This window comes from Centrocercus urophasianus, unplaced genomic scaffold, assembly GCF_019232065.1.
Source record: "Centrocercus urophasianus isolate 14NV4802_14NV808 unplaced genomic scaffold, USGS_Curo_1.0 seq_12, whole genome shotgun sequence".
In the NCBI taxonomy this organism is placed as follows: Eukaryota; Metazoa; Chordata; class Aves; order Galliformes; family Phasianidae; genus Centrocercus; species Centrocercus urophasianus.
The window spans coordinates 21,230,258-21,251,324 of record NW_024884364.1 but is presented as its reverse complement, the minus strand read 5'-3'; the positions used below and the strand labels follow the sequence as shown (position 1 = coordinate 21,251,324).

At 36.0% G+C, this 21,067-nt stretch overlaps 1 protein-coding gene across 2 annotated transcripts in view; it reads left to right on the top strand.

Moving 5' to 3' along the window:
- The first annotated feature begins 9,809 nt into the window (after positions 1-9,809).
- The window catches only part of ROBO2 (roundabout guidance receptor 2), a 400,096-nt gene continuing 388,838 nt past the window's right edge, over positions 9,810-21,067 (top strand). For both annotated transcript variants that reach the window (XM_042810549.1, XM_042810548.1), the window contains exon 1: positions 9,810-10,039. In XM_042810549.1, coding sequence (XP_042666483.1) covers positions 9,898-10,039 — 142 coding nt within the window. In that variant the 5' untranslated portion in view covers positions 9,810-9,897. The remainder of the gene's footprint in view (positions 10,040-21,067) is intronic.

Below are 21,067 nucleotides of genomic sequence, written 5' to 3'. Positions count from 1 at the left end.
AGAAATCAGAAGGTAAGTTTTCTTGCCTGAATTAGCTGTATGTATTGTCTTCTATGAATGATGATGTCAGAACTGTCAAGCCTATCTAAAAATGTGATCAAAATTTTTTACAGTTTTGCTGTAGAAAGATGATTAGTTATTAATCAAAATTAAAAGCACACAAAAAAACTTTGTGATTGTTTATAATGGTGCAACATTGAGGAAATGTTGACTTCTGTTTCAAAATATTTATCTCAAAGTTAAAGATCAAATTATTCTGTTGTTTTGGTTTTTTTTTAAAGACTTTTTGAAGACATGTTGAAACTGCTTATTGGAGAAACAGCTTCTTTGACTTTTGTGAACTTTGTGTAATGTTTTATTTGTAAAGTTACTTTGATTTCACTCTTACTCTGTGGCAATTGTATCCTATTCTGATATTCTGATAGCTATTTCACTTACCCTCCTTGAAGAACTCTGGACCAGATTGTTATTTGAAAGGCATAGGGTTTGCGTTTTTGTAACAGTATGTTAGATGGTCATTATCAAATACCAATAGAATGTCTTAGACTGCAGAGAACCTGTGGTTATCAATCCCTCTGTGCAAAAATAAGAAATTTAGTTGCTCCTAAATAAGTGGGGTTTTTTTGTTTGTTTTTATTTGTTTGTTTTTATTTGTTTGTTTTTATTTGTTTGTTTTTAATAATGGTGTGCAGGAATATTGGAATATTAAAAGCTTTCCCTTGCCTAGTAAAAAGTAGTTCCTCATTGCTGTAGTGATAGTGTGCTAGCTGTATAATAAAAACATTTCTGTGATGTCTATAAACTGTGTCTATTGTTTTTCTGTTCCTTCTTTGAGCTGGGAAAGATGTAAAAGATGCTTGGTGGAGTTGGTCCTGCTTAATTTTACTTGATTCTTGAATGATTCGGAAAGGCTTCCTAGGGAAGAGCTGTTTTGATTGAGCACTACTGGATGAAAAGTGTGGAAAAAAACTTTTGTCTGTTCAGTGATTTTGTTACATTTTGTTTATGTACAACAGAATAATTTGGACAGGCAGGGACCTCTGGAGGTAATCAAGCATGTGTATGTATGTGTATATTTGCACATTTCACACATCTATGCATTACTTGTCTTTGTATATGTATGCTATGTGTATATACATATATTCACATAAACCTTTTTATTATTTCTGCTTTTCATAATTGGAAGTATTTATCTTTTCATGTTTTTTGTTTGTTTGGTTTTTGTTTTGTTTTCTTGGTTAGTTTTTTCCTTTTTCTTTTAAGACACAATTCTTATCATCTCATTTTTCAGAGCCAGTGAAATCCACACTTGAAGCTGAACACCTATTTTTATTTCAAAAGCCAGAAGTTTCTTTTTTTGGGGGGGAAAGAAAAACTATACATAAGAATATGGTGGTGGTTGTTGTTTGTTTGTTTTTCAATTAAGTATGTAGTTGTCTGTTAGCTTCTTCCAGGGAATGTGCCTATGGGAGATAACTGAACTCTAAACCAGACTGCTTTGCAACAGCCAAATCAATTTTCTTTCCACATTGAAGCAGTGTCTTGTATTTATAACATCTCTTTTCACCTGGGAAAAAGTGATTCATTTGCCTGCAAGTCAATATGCCGTTTTTCAGGGATATTGTGATCCTATTCACTCCTCTCATAAATGCTCATGAGAATCTCACACCCATAACATGCAGTGTCATAGAATGCAGTGATTTTTAAAGAGCAGGTAAGACCCTGTGAAAATATTACAAAGCGAAGTATTGTGAGAATGTAGCTAATGTATTTATCTGGTCAATAGTAATACAGTTCTGAATAAAAGTTCTGCATGAAAAGGAAGGGAGGTAGCTCTTACTATTAGCTCAAAGGATTTGAGAAATAGTCCATTAGGAAACCTCTTAATCAAGATACAATTCACAGTATTTAAAACTGCACTGAATTGTTCTACTTTTACATTGTGCTATCTATTTTGATTTCCAACCTGCAAGGCAGTTGAATGTTCCCAGAAGCTGAAATGTACCATTCATATGTTGGTGTGTGAGAAAGAAGAAATTTGAAGAGAAGTGAATTACAGTAAATTTGCGTTAAGTCTGAGTAACAATTTTAGAATGTTTCCTTTGAAATAATTTCATACAAAGAATAGGGTGATTATGCTGTTGTATTGGATTATTGTCCATATATAAACAGCAAAAATAAAAAAACGATTTTATGTTTGCAAGTTTTTTTTTTTTTTTTTTTAATGATTGAAATTGATTACAGCTCTCTTAGCAAAGTCACAGCTTTATACCACAGAAACTTAATAGTATCAGACTTGCAATAAGATTTGGTCCAATATTTTTAATGACAGTTATTGATCTGCCTGTTCAGTGTTGCCTGTTCTCCTTGGCAGACATGCACTACAGGAAGGTGGCTTATCTGCAGATATGTGTCCTGGAGAAGCTATGATGTGTTGGTTAATGGATGAATTTTGCTCTAAGAAAAGCTTTTGGAGGACCTTGTCATTGCTGACACAGCTTTGAACAAAAAACTTACCTGGGAAGCAGTCATATTGTTGAGATCTGGTTCCATCTGTCAAGTCTCAGGGGAGGAGGAGAGATTGTAAAATATAAATCTTTGAAATGTCACTTTGCCTAGAGGAATGCATCTAGGATAATCAGCTTGATGCTTGCCTGTACTCCTAGTTGAGTTTTCTCACTATCTTGAATTCTTTTTACGTTATCTTTTGTTCAAACTAGGATGTGACTGACTGGATCTCTTTTCAAGATCTCTGCTTGCTTTCAGTCAAGTCCGTGGTTTAAAGGGTAGTGAAAGCAACACAATCATTATTTCTAACAGATATGTGTAATAAATGTGTCCGTTAAGTACTTCCTAAGTGGAACAAGGCCTATGAAGTAGCAGGAAAATGAACAGTAACTGTCCTTCAGTAAATTTAACAAAGTAGCTTCAGGAGTGTCTGTTTTCAAGCTTTGTGTTATATCCTACAAAAGTGTTAAGTGTCTACACGAGGAATGAGGAACTCAGTCAATGGCCACATGACAGATTCTACACAGCCTAGAAAACATTCAGCAGAGGTTGTTGAATCATGTCCATAAAATAAATCATTCTTACAGTTGTGATTTTACTAACTGAATTTCAAGGCTTTTTTTGTTTGTTTATCTGCTTTTCCTATTTACTGCACAAAAAGTACCCAGGACTAGAGGACAGAAAAAAAAGTTCCTTGAACATTGCAAATACATCTTTGGAGCTGTCTTCTTAGTGAAATTGTTCAGTATGTTCAGGCCTTTTCTTGCCTGTGTCTATTACTTTGTTATAGGACAATATTATTTTTCTGTTGGCTTTGCAGCTTATTTTACTGCTAAATAAATGTTCTGCACCATCTGTGGAAGTGTGTTTTTTGGCAAAAGTCTTGCAAGGAATGCATTCAAAAGTCAGTATTTGTACAGTAGAAGGCTATGGATAACTGTATTTTAAGGCTATCTGCAAGTGTGTTAGCAGCAACGTAAGAACAGTAGGGGGGCAGAACACTAAGTAAGTACTCCATATAGTATGGAATAGTAAGATATCTGAGTAAGTAGGTAGTGTGGTATACATAGTGTCAAGCAACTGTTACTCTTGCTATTGAAAATTGAATCCCATGTTTCTTTCTATGGAGGTATACGTCTTCAAAATTCTAAACAAATCAAAAGAAAGAAAAATTAAAAAAAAAAAAAAAAAAAAAAAAAAAAAAAGGAGTCTTCAGAAAGTATAAAAGGAGCAGTTGCCTTAGAGATCAATTTAGGAAGAGCTTTTCAGTTCGTAGTCAGTCTGGTAGTAGAATATAAGAGATGTAGGGTTGCAAATAAATGGAGTATGAAATGGCAGAATGGTGGAGGATATTGTTGACAGGAAAGGGTAAATGTAGAAAGGTAGAGGGAGAGTAGTGAGGAGACTGTTGCAGGCAATTCTGCAATCTATATTCTGAAATACTATATCACAATACTAACATTTATTAACATATTAACTGATATTATATATATGTATACATAATTGCTCAGCAGTTACAATGAAATCATTGCCTTTCGGGTGGATATTCTGTGCTTTTTTATTAATCCCTATTAGCTCTATAGCCACGAACATCTTGCTGATTTACTTTAGAAATGAGTGAAATCACTAGGAACTTAATCTGTATTGTTGCTTTTCCTGTATGACAGACCACTGCTTATGTAGAGAATAGGGTTAAATAGGTGAAGTCAAATTTTGGTCTTGATGTGAAGCTAATAAATTAAAACCAGAAGAGCGTGAAGTGCTATAAATGAAAATGGTTTTCCTTGAAATTTGAAAGACAGTGGCATGGGAGAACTAGAAGGTGAATTGCCAAATGGTTTTTTCTGTGTATATATCACACCCACTCACCTCATTACCCTTTATGTAAGTGTGGCAAAAAAGGGTAAAATATTGACTCAGTTTTCTTGCCTGCTTACTGTTGTGTCTCTATAGTAAATCAATGTATTTGATATTTGATAAAATGTGTTTGTTCTAATTTATGTAGGCTTATTTGCATACAGACTCAAACATGATAAATTGAAAATAAAAGGTATTGTGTTTATATGCCATTGGTGTAGCTGTTCCTGTATGGTATATTGGATCTCTGAGTAAATTTATGAAGGAGTCAGAATAACTTATAACAAATCTTTAAGACTTGTTACTGATTATGAGAAATTGAATTAATCAGAACAACAATAGTGTTGATCTTTGGGTCAAAAAGAATGAGTGATGTAATCTTTTACTGTTTTCAGATGAGTTTTCTTGAAGGTGATTTTCAGTTCTTGTACAACACATCAGAGTAGCGTCTTCAGAAACCTGTATTATGATCTGCATTCCAGAATATTTTTGTCTATTTTTGTCACCTCTCCTCACTTTTTCCTTTCTTCCCATGAGTTTGATTAGGAAGTATGCAAATGCACAAAGTCATAAGAGAGGAAAGGATATTGGGTGGTAAATGTGTTTCAGTGGAAGTACAGCATCTGTACATCTAGCAACTAGAGCTTTCTTTAGCCTTTTTGTGACTGTTTCCTCCAGGAACTTCCTCTCACTCAGCTCCAGCATGGGACTAGGCTTCGTATATTCAGTGTCCTGACCTGTATTTCATGACTTATATTTTATTTTCTTTTTCTTAATACTGGAATAACTTATATTTTATTATGTTTAGGAATTTCAGATATATTCTCTAGGAGATATAAAAAAAGTCTGTGTTTAAATATAAATATTTGTATCTACTAGTAAAGGCAAAAGTGAAATAAGATAAATGCTAGACTTTGCTCATTCAGTATTTTACTTTTTTTTTTTTTTTTTTTTTTTCCAGACAATAATTGGAAACTCTTTATTACTTCACTGAAATAAACATTACTAGTAGCTAAATGGCTTTGAATGCAATTATTATTATTATTTTAAACTGAATTAGCTTTATAATCTGTTTCTCCTAAATCATTGCTGGCTTGTAGACTAAAGTTGAGCAATGGTGAATTAACTGATGTTAAGCAAGAGCAAACAATTAACATTGGATTCTTACTTTCCTGTTTACTTGGAGAAAAAAACCTGAAAATCTTTTGATCTGTAAAGGAGGAAAATTAATATGTGAGATGAAGCTGTGTATTGATATTGCTCCATCAGGTTTCTCCTGATAATTTACTGTAGTTCTGAGTTTGCTCACTGAGGACTGTCAAATTTTAAATTCCCCTACATTAGTAATGAAATTCTCCATGAGAACCTTAGGCACGTTACGTTTTCTGTAGTGAAGGCAGCAGTAGCATTCACTGTACTGCTACAGTGTACATCATTTCACATCTGTCTCAAAGCTCTATGTTCTGAAAGTCTGGATCATTTCTACTAATAGGTTTTTAATGAGTAGTTATCAGAAGCTGCTCTGCAGATGCTGCTTCACTCCTTACCTTATCTCCATTAAAAGGATTAAAAAAAAAAAAAAAAAAAAAAAAAAAAATGCTGTTTGAGGGAAAGAACATGGAATGTGTGATATAGTACCTTGGTTTTGGCTATAGCAGGGTCCCAGCAAATAAATAAATAAATAAAAATCAGGAGCCCCAACAAGGGACTCCTTCAAGGCTATCATGTTGAGCTAATGTTGAAGAACCATGAGATTATTGCTGGTTTTGTTTGAGCTAGAAAAAGATGACTTAGGATTGTTTTCATTGTCTGGTAAAGGTGTAAACAATCTCACACATTGCTAAGGTGTGTGATCAGCAGTGTTCCACAGGAGAATGAGATTATATATTAATTTTCTGTGCTTTTTTGCTTGATAGCATCAAGATAGAAAGTCACTGCATCGAATTCTTTTATAATTTCACATGTTCTTTTCCTTGTTTTTGAATTAGAGTTAATGCAAGAGTATCTGATGTTGTGGCAGATGCTAGAATTGCAGTAGAATCACAGAAAGACTTTTTTTGTTTTAATTCTGTTGCAAACTTCATACAATATGAGGTGAGGGTTTAAATATAACCCAGGGAAAAAAACAAGCTGAACAGAGATGTGTTACGCTTTATCTTTTGTTGCTGCTTCTTGTTATTGCTCAAATATGAACAATAAAACATTGATACTGAAGATAGAATACTATAATAGACTTGTACATTGCCTTTTTCTTGTATGATTGTCTTTTTCTTAACAGCAACTTTTATAGCTCTGAAATAATAGGCAAAAATGTAAGCCTAAAACTTTCTCTCTGAATTAATCGATAGAATATACTCAAATCTGCTCTTTTGGAGATGTGCAGTAAATAGTCATTTGCAATGAATATGTGAACTTGAACATACAATGATTATTAGAGTACTCTATGTGTATTCAGAGTAGCACTGATGTTTTCCCTTTTACAGATGCAGCTTTGAATCAATCGTAGATATTTTAGGACTTCTCCAAAGGTGTGTTTTCACCCAACAGCGTGTAACAACTAATTTGAAATCGTTACTGTCCATCATGGTAATGACTGCTTAGGGACTCTTATATTTAGAGGTTATTCACATGCTGTATGCATGCATGAGATATAAATGTATTGAAAATCCTTGAGGGAAAAATTGAGGAGGAAACTGCATGAATAGTCCAGGATACCAATACAGACAGCCTGCTTCAGTGACTCAACTTGTCATCTTGGATAAGTCATGGTTCCTTCTCACTACAGAAGATGAGAGATAAATACTTTCTGGTCTGTTAGTTCGTGGGGTTAATGATATTTCTGTTTCTTCTAATTTAGGGGGTATTTGTAACAGTATCTGGGGCAGGGGAGTCATAGTGAATCAAAATTTAGCTAGGAAAACACCATCTGAAGCAGTCATTTTCAGGCATGTAGACAGTGACTGTACCTGCCAGAGAAAGAGCCAGTAAAGTCAGGTTTTTGGCTGTGTTTGGAAGGATATCTGTTTGGAATTACTGTTGGTGCTCAGTTCAGATTTTACTCCATGGTTGATTTATTATGTGTTTATTTTTTCATAGGATCATAGAATGGCCTGGGTTGAAAAGAACCACAATGATCATCTAGCGTCAACGCCCCTGCTATGTGCAGGGTCACCAAACATTAGACCAGGCTGCCCGGAGACACATCCAGCCTGGTTTTGACTGCCTCCAGGGATGGGGCACCCCTCCAGGGTGGTGCATCACCACCCTCTAAGTGAAAAACTTCCTCCTAATATCTAACTTAAATCTTCTCTGTCTCAGTTTAAAACCATTCCCTTGAATTCACTTGACCTATCACTATCCACACTCGTATACAGTTGTTCTCCCTCCTGTTTATATGCTCGCTTAGGTCTTCACAGAGCCTTCTCTTCTCCAAGCTAAACAAGCTTGGAGAACAAGTCCCTCAACCCTTCCTCATAGGAGAGGTGCTCCAGTCCTCTGATCATCTTATTAGCCCTGCTCTGGACTTGTTCCAAGAGCTCTGCATCTTTCTTGTGCTGGGGGCCCTAGGCCTGAACGCAGTACTCCAGATGGGCAGTACTCCCTCTCCCTGCTGGCCACCCCTTTTTTAACGCAGCCCAGAACACAGTTGGTTTTCCAGGCTGCAGGCACACACTGCTGGCTCATATCCAGCTTCTCGTCTACCAGGACCCCCAAGTCCTTCTCTGCAGGGCTGCTTCTCAAGTTCTTCTCCTAGTCTGTATAAATACCTGGGATTACCCTAGCCCAAGTGCAACACCTTATACCTGGCCTTGTTTCCCTTCTCTTAAATGCATGCTGAGAGTAATGACTTGCAGTAGTCAATAGCAGAAGGTACACCCAGACATCACAGGGATGCATGGTATGATCTCTCCCTCCAAATACAGTCTAAGCCTCTCCTTGTTGATGGGCACAGTCTTTGCTGCCCACAACTCAGCCCTCTCTTGAGCACAGATTACTTAATAAAGATAGGCTGAGGTAAACATTAGTTTTGTGATATACATCAGTACTGAAGAGGAAGAATTAGTCCTTTTATGAGCTGTGGCTTTGAATCGGTCTATATAAAGTGGAAGCTTTAATCCTTTGTTGGAGAAAGGCATTTTCAAAGGGTTCTCTTTACAATGTACTGCTTGAAACTCTGAGGATTATTGCTAAATGTTTATGTGTATTAAAATGAGTTCATATTTTAGGTTTTTATTTTCTTATTACAAATTTTGTTATTTTCACCATCTGCTTATTAAAATTTAGTCAGATCTGCCAGTCTTAAGTCTCTTTAAAATTTAAGAAACACTTTAGTCTTGGTGTTCTTGCTTGTAATGTTGGGAATTTCTTCGCACAACTAATGGGTGTTGCTTTTTTTTTTTCCCTACAGAATAAGGAATTAATTTGGTAGATATGTAGAGAAATATATATACATATATGTATATGTCTCAGCGTTTGGCTTTTAGTACTGTGAAATTTATAGTCTTTGTGATTTCAGTATTTTTGTATATGGAGTTGTAGTCTAGGAATACTTTTTAACTGCAAATTCTCCTGATGGATTTTAAATGCCTTTTTGACAGTAAAATGGGAGAATGAAATACTTCTTTCAGCTGTGCTATATCTATCTGTGCTTGGGTATAATTTTATGTGTGTATGTGTGTGTGTGTACAGTTGCAGTATGGATTATGATACCTTTACTATGCTGATAGCAGAATCCGGTAGCTGCTGAGTCAGTTTGTACCACAATGGTATAGCACCTTATTGCTATGCCAATGACTAGAGTGTTAGCAAAACTAAGTCCAAAGATGGAAGAATGGACCTCTATTCCTTTCCTCTCAAAGCATACAATTATAATTGTAAAAAATTGTTAACCAATAGGTAGTAAGACATAGGGCTTTTGGAAAAATCTGTATATTGAATCTGATTGAATCTGACAGATGAAAAGATAGGAGGCCAGCATGAGTGAAATTTGGAAGGGCACAGAAATCTGTAAGTTAATGTAAACAGAAAGATTATTGCAACAAGGAAAAGATCTTGTGTAACAGATTTTCCGCAAGTTTTGTCTCCATAAGGTATTGGTTTGCTAATGCCTGAGTCAGAAGTATGTGTTTGTAGTACAAACTCAGGTTTTTAGCTATGAAAGTTTGTGATACAGTCTCTGATACCAGGTAAAAAGCAAACAAACAAGCAAGCAATGTAATTTGTGGGCAGATTATCTTTTTCTTTGTAATCTCTTTGGTGACATTGAAAGGCTAATTTGTGAGAATGTTTTGTGAAGCCAAAAGTGGAAATAAATTATCCTTCACTCCACCCTTTTCTTTGTCTCTAGGATCCCGTCTCCGCCAAGAGGACTTTCCACCACGGATTGTTGAGCATCCTTCAGATGTGATAGTCTCTAAAGGAGAACCAACAACCCTGAACTGTAAAGCTGAAGGACGGCCAACTCCTACTATTGAATGGTACAAAGATGGAGAGCGAGTGGAAACTGACAAAGATGATCCTCGCTCCCACCGTATGCTGCTGCCTAGCGGATCTTTATTTTTCTTACGTATTGTGCATGGACGCAGGAGTAAACCTGATGAAGGAAGTTATGTTTGTGTAGCAAGGAACTATCTTGGAGAAGCTGTGAGTCGCAATGCATCTCTGGAAGTGGCATGTGAGTAAAGTTTTGCATGATTAACACTGCGTAAAACTTTATAGTTGCTTTTATATTGCTATCCAGCACTTGCACACATTGAGTGGTTTGAGAGATAAGCATAGATAAGGATGGCATTTTGTCATCAGCTGTATCTCTTAGTCAAGGCATTTATACATGCATTTATTCAGTAGCAGTGACCGTACAGAATGTGATTTATATGGAAGTACAGTTCTAGCCAGTGTATAATCATGATTGGCACAAGCATGGACAAAGGCTAATCTTCCTCTAAAGAATAATCTAATTTCTAAATTATGACTAAAGTTGGTTATGCTGAAACTAATGTGGAAAAATACCTATCATTTAATATAAGGTGCACTGTCTGTTTCTCTTTATTTAGTCATCTGTTACCTCAACAGGAACAGACAGCTTCTTGGTGTCTCATGTTCTGTAGTGCTAGCAACCTCAGTGTGTGCTCCTCTATCATAAACTTGATATAGGCCTCATTCATTATGTGAGTGGCAAGTGAAATTGTTGGCCATTTCTCATATCCTCCAGAGCACTCTTATTCTTTATCGATTCTCTTTGTCTTAAAAGAGAAGTCGTCACAGTTCTCAGAGAGACCACCCAGCATGCATGATATGCTTCCAGTAGAGTTAACAAACACATTCGTTACAGTCATAGAGCAAACAAGCTCATCATATATAAAATGCGACATTTTGCTTAGTAATTTTTACTGCTTGGTTGTATGGGTTGGAAAAAAAACTTGATTATTTTTTTTCAGAGTATCGACAAAGCGTAGCTGTGTTCCTTTGCATAATTGTGTGTTTTAGTGGAATTATAAATGCTGTTCTCTTGCTGATCTTTAATTTTCCCCTCACAGTTCTTCATTTGGCAGTAATTTCAGCAAAATGTGTTTGACTGGATTAGGGCTTCAGCACAAGCTTTCATCACTTAGTTGGTAGAGAATGGATTTAAGAACACACAAAAAACATATGGTGGCCTAAAAAAATAGAGGTAGAAAAAAGCAAACTTTATTCCTGATGCAGTCTGGGACTTTTATAGCTATTGTGACATGATCGTAGGTTTTCAGTCTTTTCACAAATTGCAGAAAATGACATTCTTGAATTAGTTAGATGTTGGCATAGGCTGAGGAGAACAGACCTGTTCACAGCCTTTTCCTTGTCACAACCTAGATTAAGAACTGTTTTAAAGGAAGAATAAAAGCAGGTTTGTTTGAGCCACTAATAAATGTATATCTGCTGATAAAGGCATCATAAAGTTACTCTACTACTATTTAGGAATTGAGAAGATGACCAGTTTAAGAAAGGTTGAAAGCTGGGTGAGTAGAAATACAGATGAACTTTAGCTGGATTATTCCTGTGTTTATATACATGTTTTTTTTGTTTTAAGCTATCTATTGAGAAACCCTGTGTGAAAGACTTAAACATTTGAGATCTTAGATAATCGTGTTAAGATTTAGACATCTCCCATTGAAGCTCAGAACACTGTTAAAGTTATGCTTTGAGTCATCAAACTGAAGTGATTGGTTATTTTGGAATTCAGAGGTACTCTGTGTTCTATCAGTTTTCACTGATCCCTACTTCAGTGGCTGCTGTGAGACTCTTGTTACAGCATCTCCAGTCTTTGGCATTATTTCTTTAACCACTATAACTGATGGCAGGTCATGCATGAACTGCATGTGAGACAGTACGAGACTTTAAAAATAATAATACCAAGTTTCATTGTCAGAAGGATCACAGAACATGAAACTTTAGATCTGAAACTATAGCCAAAGTTTCTGCAATAGCAACATGCACCTGACATCACATTTTTTAATTGTTTTCATAGCTTTGAAATTTAACTGACTGAATTTTCCAGTTAAACGGTTTAGCAGTCTAAGGCAGGCATTCTGTTACCACTTAAATTAAACACTGCTTTGTCTTTCCTTGAGCCATACCATGATTGTGATTATAAAAAGGTATTTTCAAAGAGAAAAACCCAAACTGTGATCACTGTTCGTTTGTTAAATTTTAGAGATCCTCTTGTTTTATGCTCATAGGTTACGAAAACGCGTGGCAACATCAGAAGAGGTGTATCAAAAGAATCTTGTGGAGAGAGATACCCAAACTGACTAATGTTTCCTTGATTTTGAAACTTTTATCTATAAAATAAGTTTTAAAGTGACTTTTAGAGAACTACTGTTTCTAATGTCAGCATTTCTGGAGTGAAAAAAGTGGGCAAACCTGTAACAGGCCATGTACACACTTGAGAAATGAGTTGTTGCTGACAGCCTGTTGTCAGCATTAAGTCCTCATTCTCGTGTTTTCCACACTTCTAAGGGCAGTGAGTTGCCTGGATGCCAGGGCCCTGTCTGAGGGAACTGAGACAGCCACATGCAATCAGGGCTTCCTTCTGCTATCTCTAATGGTGTTGAAAACTGCTCTTTACACACTGAGCTAAGCTGTTTTCATCACCAGAGAAAGGGTGGTTGTCCTTTGCTGACAACACAGTTTTGGATTACTAGATGACTGTAGGTGGCCTCAAATTGTGCTATTAGAGAAAAACTTCTAAGGTCTGAAATACTTGAGTCTGCTGTTTTAGTGGAAAAACCAACAATTGTTTTACTTTTCGTATTATATTGTCATTCCACACTAACGCACACTTGGAACTTTTGAATTATTTATGAAGAAATATTTTGGCATTTTCTGTTAAGTTCTGTTAAGTGTGGTCACGCTTATGCATTCAGATGATATTGCATTAATTGCGATTCATTCTTTTATCCTTTCATTTTTCCCTTCCATGGTCATCTGGCCCCAAAGCACCAACACTGAAAATCTTCTGATGTACCCATTAGATAGAAGAAAAAGCTTAAGTGAAGTTCAGTTCGATCATGTAGTGATTCAGAGGACAGAAAGTGGCCCATCTTGAATGTAATCACTTTCCCCCTTGGTTTTGAAGCGATTTTTACAAGTTGCTGAAGTCCCAGAGCTCTTTTTTTCTTTAATGTAGGAACAGTTAACATTTTCCCAAGCATAATGAATTTAGATACCAGAATTTAAATCTGCTTTTAAATCCATGCCTGTTGAAAGCATTTTCATACAATTAAAGGGAAATATTTGTATCTATTTATATGCGTAATCAGAAAAGTACATCCATCAAATCATAGAATATTCACAGAAAATATCTCAAAAAACTGTGAGGAACTTTGATTTGAGAAGCTACTTAAAGAACATCCTTACCATACAGAACATGCTTTAAGAACTGTTTGTAATTTTAGGGAGTGTTTATTCCAGAGGATATTGAGGGAGAAATAGATGTTAGTATTGTAAGGCATAGTCTGGGCTAGACATTCTGTTTAATTCTTCTTAAATGCATCAGTCACTGCTGTTTTTTTTGTTAGGGTCAGTTTCCCTTCCCTTCCCTTCCCTTCCCTTCCCTTCCCTTCCCTTCCCTTCCCTTCCCTTCCCTTCCCTTCCCTTCCCTTCCCTTCCCTTCCCTCTTTTTGTTTGCAAGAACCTTCCTCAAACAGTAAAAGATACTTGTATTTCTAGTAACAGAATCTTTTTTTTTTCATTGTGGTAAATTCTGATGTAGTATTTGTATGTCTTATGATTCTATCATTAAAAATAAATGTTCTAGTCCTAAAACATTTAAAGAATCTTATTCAAAATAGTAGAACATATTTCTTTATTTTTCTATTTATATGTTACAGTTTTTTTAAAACAAAATTGAACCAGGATTGGCATTATTGGAAATATCTTAACAGCAGAAATTTCTGGGGAGATTTAGAAAAGGGAGTTCATCTTATTTTTATGAAATTGATTTAATTCTTGAAAATCATTCTTGAAAACTTTCATTGTTAAAATAAAGGCACAGTTTTTTACAGTGTATGAATTGACATGATTGCACCAATGTGCTGGAGTTTTCCAGTGGGACTATCGGAAGACAGAGATAGGATTTCAGTCCCCAGCAATGGGGCGCCATTGTAAGCAACAGAGAGAGCATGAGGGGTCCTCGCTCTGAGTCACCAGGCTCTGATCCAGCCTGAGTCAGCGGTAGCCCCTAGGGAGAGCAGCTGTAGCCCCAGGTGTTAAATATGTGACAGCAGCTTGATCTATCGACCGCTGTTAGAGGGGGCTTCGGCCTAAATGAAAATTCATGAAAAATTGATGAAGTCCCCAGATTATTTTTTTTTTTCCCTTTTCCTTTTTCACTGCTGTGCCAATGCAGCAAGGAGAGATTAAATGAGGTGTTGAACGCTTTAGTGGCAAGGAGGTTGCGGTTCAAAGGTCGGAAGGTCAAGGGAAGGGAAGAAAAGACCAATTTTCTACCATACTTTCTTTTAAAAGAAAATAGTAGGCTTTTTAGATTAGCTAGGATTTACTTCCATTTTAATATAAGAATCCATTTTAATATAAGAATAAAGCCCGGGAATATTCACAAATAAGATTCTTTTCTGCATGGGTTGGCAAAGGGTAGAAGTGTGTGGGTTGGTGCTAATAGAAAACACAACTGGAGGACTTGGCTTCATAATTCAGTTGAATAACCAGAAATAGATTTAATTTTGTGATGGCAGAGTAAATTTGGGTTTCCATCTTTCCGAATCTGTGCTTGAACTGAAGTCATTTGGAGAAAGGTCTTGCATTATTTATATGTCACAGATTGCTTGAATAGCAGGCTTTGAAACACTTTCCAAATATAATGATCTTGTTTATGTTAAATTCAAAACTGAGTTATGTTTTATCTTTAATAAGAGTGGTTACAGTAATACAGTGAATTTAGCGTGAAGAGTCACAGGTGTACTCCAAATCCACATCTTACACATGGGAGACAGTAATTTTACAAATAAAACTGATATGCTGTAGTACTATGTGAATAAAGGGTGGGAGGTATGAAATAAATGCTATGCAATCATCTCTGTACCATAAAGCTAATGACAATTTGCAGGAACATCTGCAAAAGGCTACAATATGCTCATAATAATGGAGTCAATCATTTCACTTGACATATTTAGAATAAAGATCACCTGTAAAAATAGCATTAATATCTAGCAAAATATATGTGACTCTGAAGGGGATGGATTATTTTTCATCTAGTTTCTGTTAAACATATAATGTAAATATAAACACTGTTATGAATTCAAATTTCTGAGTCTGATCTGCTTTGGTCAAGGTTACACTAATGTGTGATGATGTGTAAAAGTTCATTTACTTACATCCATTTTATCCTCATTCTTTTCAATGGCATGTGAAGAGCTTGCTGTTGAAACCTACAGACTTTTACTCTCATTAAGACAAAAGTAACTGTTGTAGAAATTGAAATGCTGAAGATTGATCCTTACTGAAGCCTGGGGATGAGTCACAGCAGAACACTGAAAATCATCATGCCTTTTCTTTCTCTCCATTTTTCTAAGAGTTAATATAACAAGCCATGGCTATTACGTATAATGAAAACAAAATCCCCCGTGTAGAACAAAATACAGAAAGTTGTATCTGGTTAGATAACTGGGGACAAGGCAAGTTTTGTAAGATTGGTGGAACACTTTAAGCTTGTATACTTTTGTAGTTTAAAGTGAGAAATTTCTGTGATTAGGTTGAAACCATTGCAAATTCTAGTTTTAGAAACATCGCTTGACATTTTTGTGTAGGGCACAATTTAATCCTTACAGTTGCTATTTGAAATTAGAGATTAATAAGTGCCAAAGAGTGAAGATATATCAGAGAAATGAAGTCCAGATGGATGTTTCATCTTCATGCCCCCTTTTCATTAAAGAAAAAAAAAAAATATTTCTAATCCTTTCTTATACTGGTTTTCATTTAAGTGTGTATTTCTGTTGCTTCTGAGTTCCCCTAGGATAAGAAGTATAAACACTTGTGAGAGTGTATTTTCTGTAGCATAGTCATCTTATAATAGACTTTTGGTGAATGTTCACAGCCTAAAAAGATTTAAAGAGAGATACACAGCTTCACACAAAATAAGCAGGCTTTGTTACCTGAGAAGTGTTCACTCTGGGCACTTTAGCTTAGCTGGTCATATGTGCTGAGAAGTCCAGTGAAAAGTTTCCTTAACAATTGAAAATTTCTACCTCAGTGTGAATTAATTCCTTCAGAACTGGTTGAAGTGTTTTTGTACTGTACTCTATTGCACTTGTGTGTGTGTGTGTGTGTGTGTGTATATATATGTATATAGAGTGTATACACATATACACACACACACATATATACACATACATATATACATAGTTCAGTATTATCCTATTCTATGTAGTAGAAATAGTTTCTCACATGCAGAAATGGTTAAAGAAGCTTTCTGTAGCATCTCTAATTTATTCCTTGATTTTTTTTCTGCCCAGGGTCTACTCATTTTCCACCTAAAATAGAACTTCCAGCGTTACATTTTAGAAGCTATTTGCAGTGCTCTTGATCTGAATCTGCTTCTAATAATTTCTTGCACATTTTCTCATTTGATTTTTATCGGCTTACTTCCTTCCCCTTGCCTTTGATTTCTTTTTTTTTAATCAAATCCTGCTGTTTATGTATCTTTGAATGTTCTACCTGATAAAATGTTGAAAGCAAAAGAACAGTTGATGACTTTACAGAAACCTTGAAAGAGATCACCTATTGGCTGATCTTCGGTTAGCGTGCATGTCTCATATTCATTTTTTTGGTTGACATTTCTCTGATTTTTAGTTCATCTGAGAAATGAAGGAAAACAAGATAACACTGCATTTTTACACTTCTGTTCCCTTTGCTCAGGACCCTATAAGCACTGTTTGAATATTAATTGAAATATTAGCTATTGTTGGCATATGCTTCAGACATGTTGTACTATTCTCTGATGTCAAATAGGCTTTAAAAAATACTCATTTGAGGCAGTACTACAGACCATTCATTTGCAAATGTTGCATGATCTCAATACAAATGAAGTTCATTACTATGCTAATTAACATCAATTATTAGAGGGAGATTGGTGAATATTTTATACACATACACACATACATGTATGTGTATAGCTTTTCATTCTGATAATCACTGTATTTGTTTGAGGAAACCAGAATCTTTGCTGCCTTTCCTATTTTTTGCTGTCTTTGTTCAGAGACTGTCTTTCCCCTGCTTCCATTCTTGGAGAACTAAAATTTAATCATGGCTTTGGTGATACTTCCACTTCAGATGTTTTCACAGGTGTTGTTCTTGGAATAAGTTTATGGTACTTGGAACTCATGTGGGAAATGAAGTAGTAGATTTTTCTTCCTCTGCCCTTACTTGAATTTTTCAAGTGGCAATGAGGTGAACATATGCTGATATTCTGGAAACTGCCTCATCATGTTAGAAGAGGTAGGTACACAGTTACTTTCTGCTGTCTCATAAATATGTCTACCATTGTATAAAGGGTTGTAGAGACATAAAGAATTAGGAGCCCTGGATCACTGACTCACCTGTATTCTGTACAGCTGTATTTTTAAATTCTATTTAGTGCTGTTTCAAGCTACCCTTGGAAAAAAAATTTGATCGCTTTCCCCTTCATCCCCTGAGCTCATACCAATTCATGTTTCTGTTGGAAGCTTGCCTTGGAACTTCAGTTTTCCAATGATGAGTGAAACACTTCTAAAGTTTCCAGTGTAAATATAAACGTTATTTATGCTTGCTCTGTGGTAAGATTCTCCTTTAGTTCAGTTATTTTCTCTTTGTGTTTATAGACCAGAATGGTATCACTTCTCATCTGTCCTATTGCTATGTTAAACAAGAAGAGGTCTTGTCTCCTTTTGGAAAATGTTTACTTGATCCTAGTAGTCCTTTCTTCACGTGTTCTAGTTTTCATTCATTTTCTGAGATGTGGGTGGCTATATTGCATATAATGTTTAAAGGCCAGAATGCTATATGTTATGAACTAGCACTTGATAACTACCTTCAATGTTCCCTTACCTATCTGTCCTGTGATCACGTTTGACTATTTTAAGACATTTGGTAGGTCATTAGTTATTCTGTGGTGCAGATCTTTCTCTGTAATTTGTAACAGATGAGCTTCTACTCTACAGCACGTTTTCCTATGATCAGTTCTAAAGTATATGACTTTGTACATTTTGTTATTCTCATCTCCCGTGTTACTCTTCAAATTCATGCAGTTTAGTTTGATTCACATGTTGAGTGCTGCTAGGCTTGTTGTGTAATCTTGTATGTCAAACAAGGTGGTCTTGGCATTCAAAATCTCAAATCCAACTGCAAATTGCTAGAGAGAACTTCAGTTCTACTGGTTGGACTTGAGCCCTCCTCTTGCTCATCTCTTCTACAAAATTATCAAATGAAATAAATGCAATAGAAATATCAGAATATATTCTGATCAACCAGAATATCAACCAAGCCTCTCAGAAAGCTTGAGATGTCATCATTGCTTGTGGGAAGGAAGTTGTTTTATTGCCCCTCGTTCTGCTTCTTTTATACATCAAATCACTAATCCGTACATGACAGTCTCAGTGGAAAAAATCCTTAGCTTACATGGATAAGGTGAGTAATGACCTTGCAAAATAATTTACACTAGTTAGTTTTTTCAATTACTTTTAAATTGTAACATATGCAGAAGTTCCCAGCCTGCTGTACATACGCATATACACACATATTGTCATACAAGCATTTTGGTCACAGTAACCCCAGGCAACCCTACAGGCTTGAGGGGGAGTGGCTGGAAAGCTGTCTGATGGAAAGGGGTCTTGGTGCACTGATGGACAGTCGGCTGAACATGAGTCAGCCGTGCCCAGGTGGCCAAGGCCTACAAGGAACAACTGAAGGAACTGGGGTTGCTTTGTCTGGGGAAAAGGAGGCTGAGAGTAGACCTTATTGCTCTCTTCCAATAGCTGAAAGGTGCTTACAGCGAGAGCGGAATTGGTCTCTTCTCATCGATACCAGGTGACAGAACAAAGGGAAATGACCTTAAGTTGCGCCAGGGATATCAGGAAAAACTTCTTTACAGAAAGGGTTGTTAGGCACTGGAATAGGCTTCCCAGGGAGGTGGTTGAGTCACCATCCCTGGATGTGTTTAAAAAGCAGTTCGGATGTGATGCTCAGGCACATGATTTAGTGGAGGTTGTGGGTGGACTCAATGGTCTTTAAGGTCTTCTCCAACTTGAGCAATTCTATGATTGTATGAACATGTTGACTGCAGAACTACAAACAGAAGGTGAATCTTTTAATTGGTAGCGTAATACCTTAAGAATAGAAGGGACATTCTTCATTTGTTTGTTTCCCTCTGCTTTGTATGAAAATAAAAGTGATATGTTCATCATCATACTTTTGTTCAGACTTGTAAACTTTTGACTTTTTAATAGATTTTACATGTATTATATAAACTTTGATTGTTGATCATGTTGAAAGATATAGAATTTTTTTTCATGTCTTCCTCTCCCGTGAAACACAGAAATCCAAACAAAAAGCTTTCCTTTGGTTCCAAGAAATTGATATTTTAAGCAAACAAATGAGTAAAGAGGAGAAAGAAGGTACACTTTGAAGAAAAAATCATAGAGCTACTTCTGCACTGAAGCCCATGGTTTTATATTTTGTTGTGAAATTGGAAGTGGGAAGTTCGGGTCAGAACCCTCTTGTGGTTTTTTTTTTTGTTGTTGTTTTGTTTAGTCATTGTTATTTCTTTTTAAAACTGGATTTTAATTTGGTTGGATTCTAAGGACTTGCTTTCACTTACTAGAATAAAAGCTTGTCTTTGACTATTCTGCTTTAAATTTGCTTTCTAATTTTGCCATTCATCAAAATATTTTGACTGGTAATTATAAATACAGTGTGCATATGTGCAGGGCTGGGCTTATGTGTCAACTTCTCTCATAATACACCTGCGTATTGAACAAATGAGAATTTGGTTTCTGTCGTTTTCTTCTAATGCTGCAGATGTGCTTAGAAATAGTTTAATAATACCAATTTTTTACCTCTCTGGGAAATAGTTTGGCTTTTGCAGAGTAGCTCACAACAAAGAAAGGAGATGTAAAGAACAGAATTTAACAAATATGAGAAAGGGAGTTTTATATCTATATGCCATTATGTTCCTAACAGTGGCATTCGGAATTGTTGAAGAAGCAGAAGAGAATATACTTATTTATTTGCTAGAGTTATGGAAAAATGAACACTTAAATTATAATGAAATATTGGTAGTGGTGTTTATGATTTGTACAGCATACAGTTACATTGTATTTTAACTTTTAATTTATCATAAATATACATACACAATTAAAAAAATATATCACTGATGCACATTAATGTACATTCTCACTGTATACCAAAGCCAGTCTATGATATTGTGTACATTTTTTGGTTTCTTTCCAGCAGTTCTGTATTTCTGCAGATAGTGACAGGAGAAATGCTAAGTTAATTTATTTTTCTTATTTTTAGTGCTCTTTGCTATGATACCTATCAGATGCTTGTTAAACACTTTTTTGTTTCTTAAGCAAAAAGGCAGAAAACCCTAAAAAGTCAAGCAATGGTGTAAGGACCTGTTCTTCTTTCTGTATATAACATCAACTGCAGGGAACAAGTGTTACACTTTGCCATTCTTCCACCACCTATGCCAAACTCCTCAGTTGAGGTGACCTCTGAAGTGACTGCTGCAGTGAGTGATGCAGTTAATGAGATCCAGCGACACCGTGACCCCGACCCTCTCATGGCCCCAGTTTTCCTCATCCATCTTCCTAGCTCCACAGGCTGTGATGTGCTGTGTGGAAACAGGATCAAGCAAGTGCGAATAAACAAGTTCAAAGCCTTCTGTCATGGCTGCCAACACAGAACATCAGGAAAATGAAACATTAATAACCTGGTGCTGGGGAGACATTGTTTTGCCATAGTAACACCTGGGGAAAGCACCTGGGGAAAGTACCATTTTTCTAGGTGATCAGTTATTTGCGTGCCAGGAAAAGTTTAAGACTTCTCTGAAGGCTGCAAGATTTGGCCTGCCATTCTTCTTGGTCATGAAGCTGGCAGCAGTCAAACAGAAATAGAATACATTATCCAGAATAATGCTGAAAAACCTGCTAAGAAAGAAGCACCCTTTGCC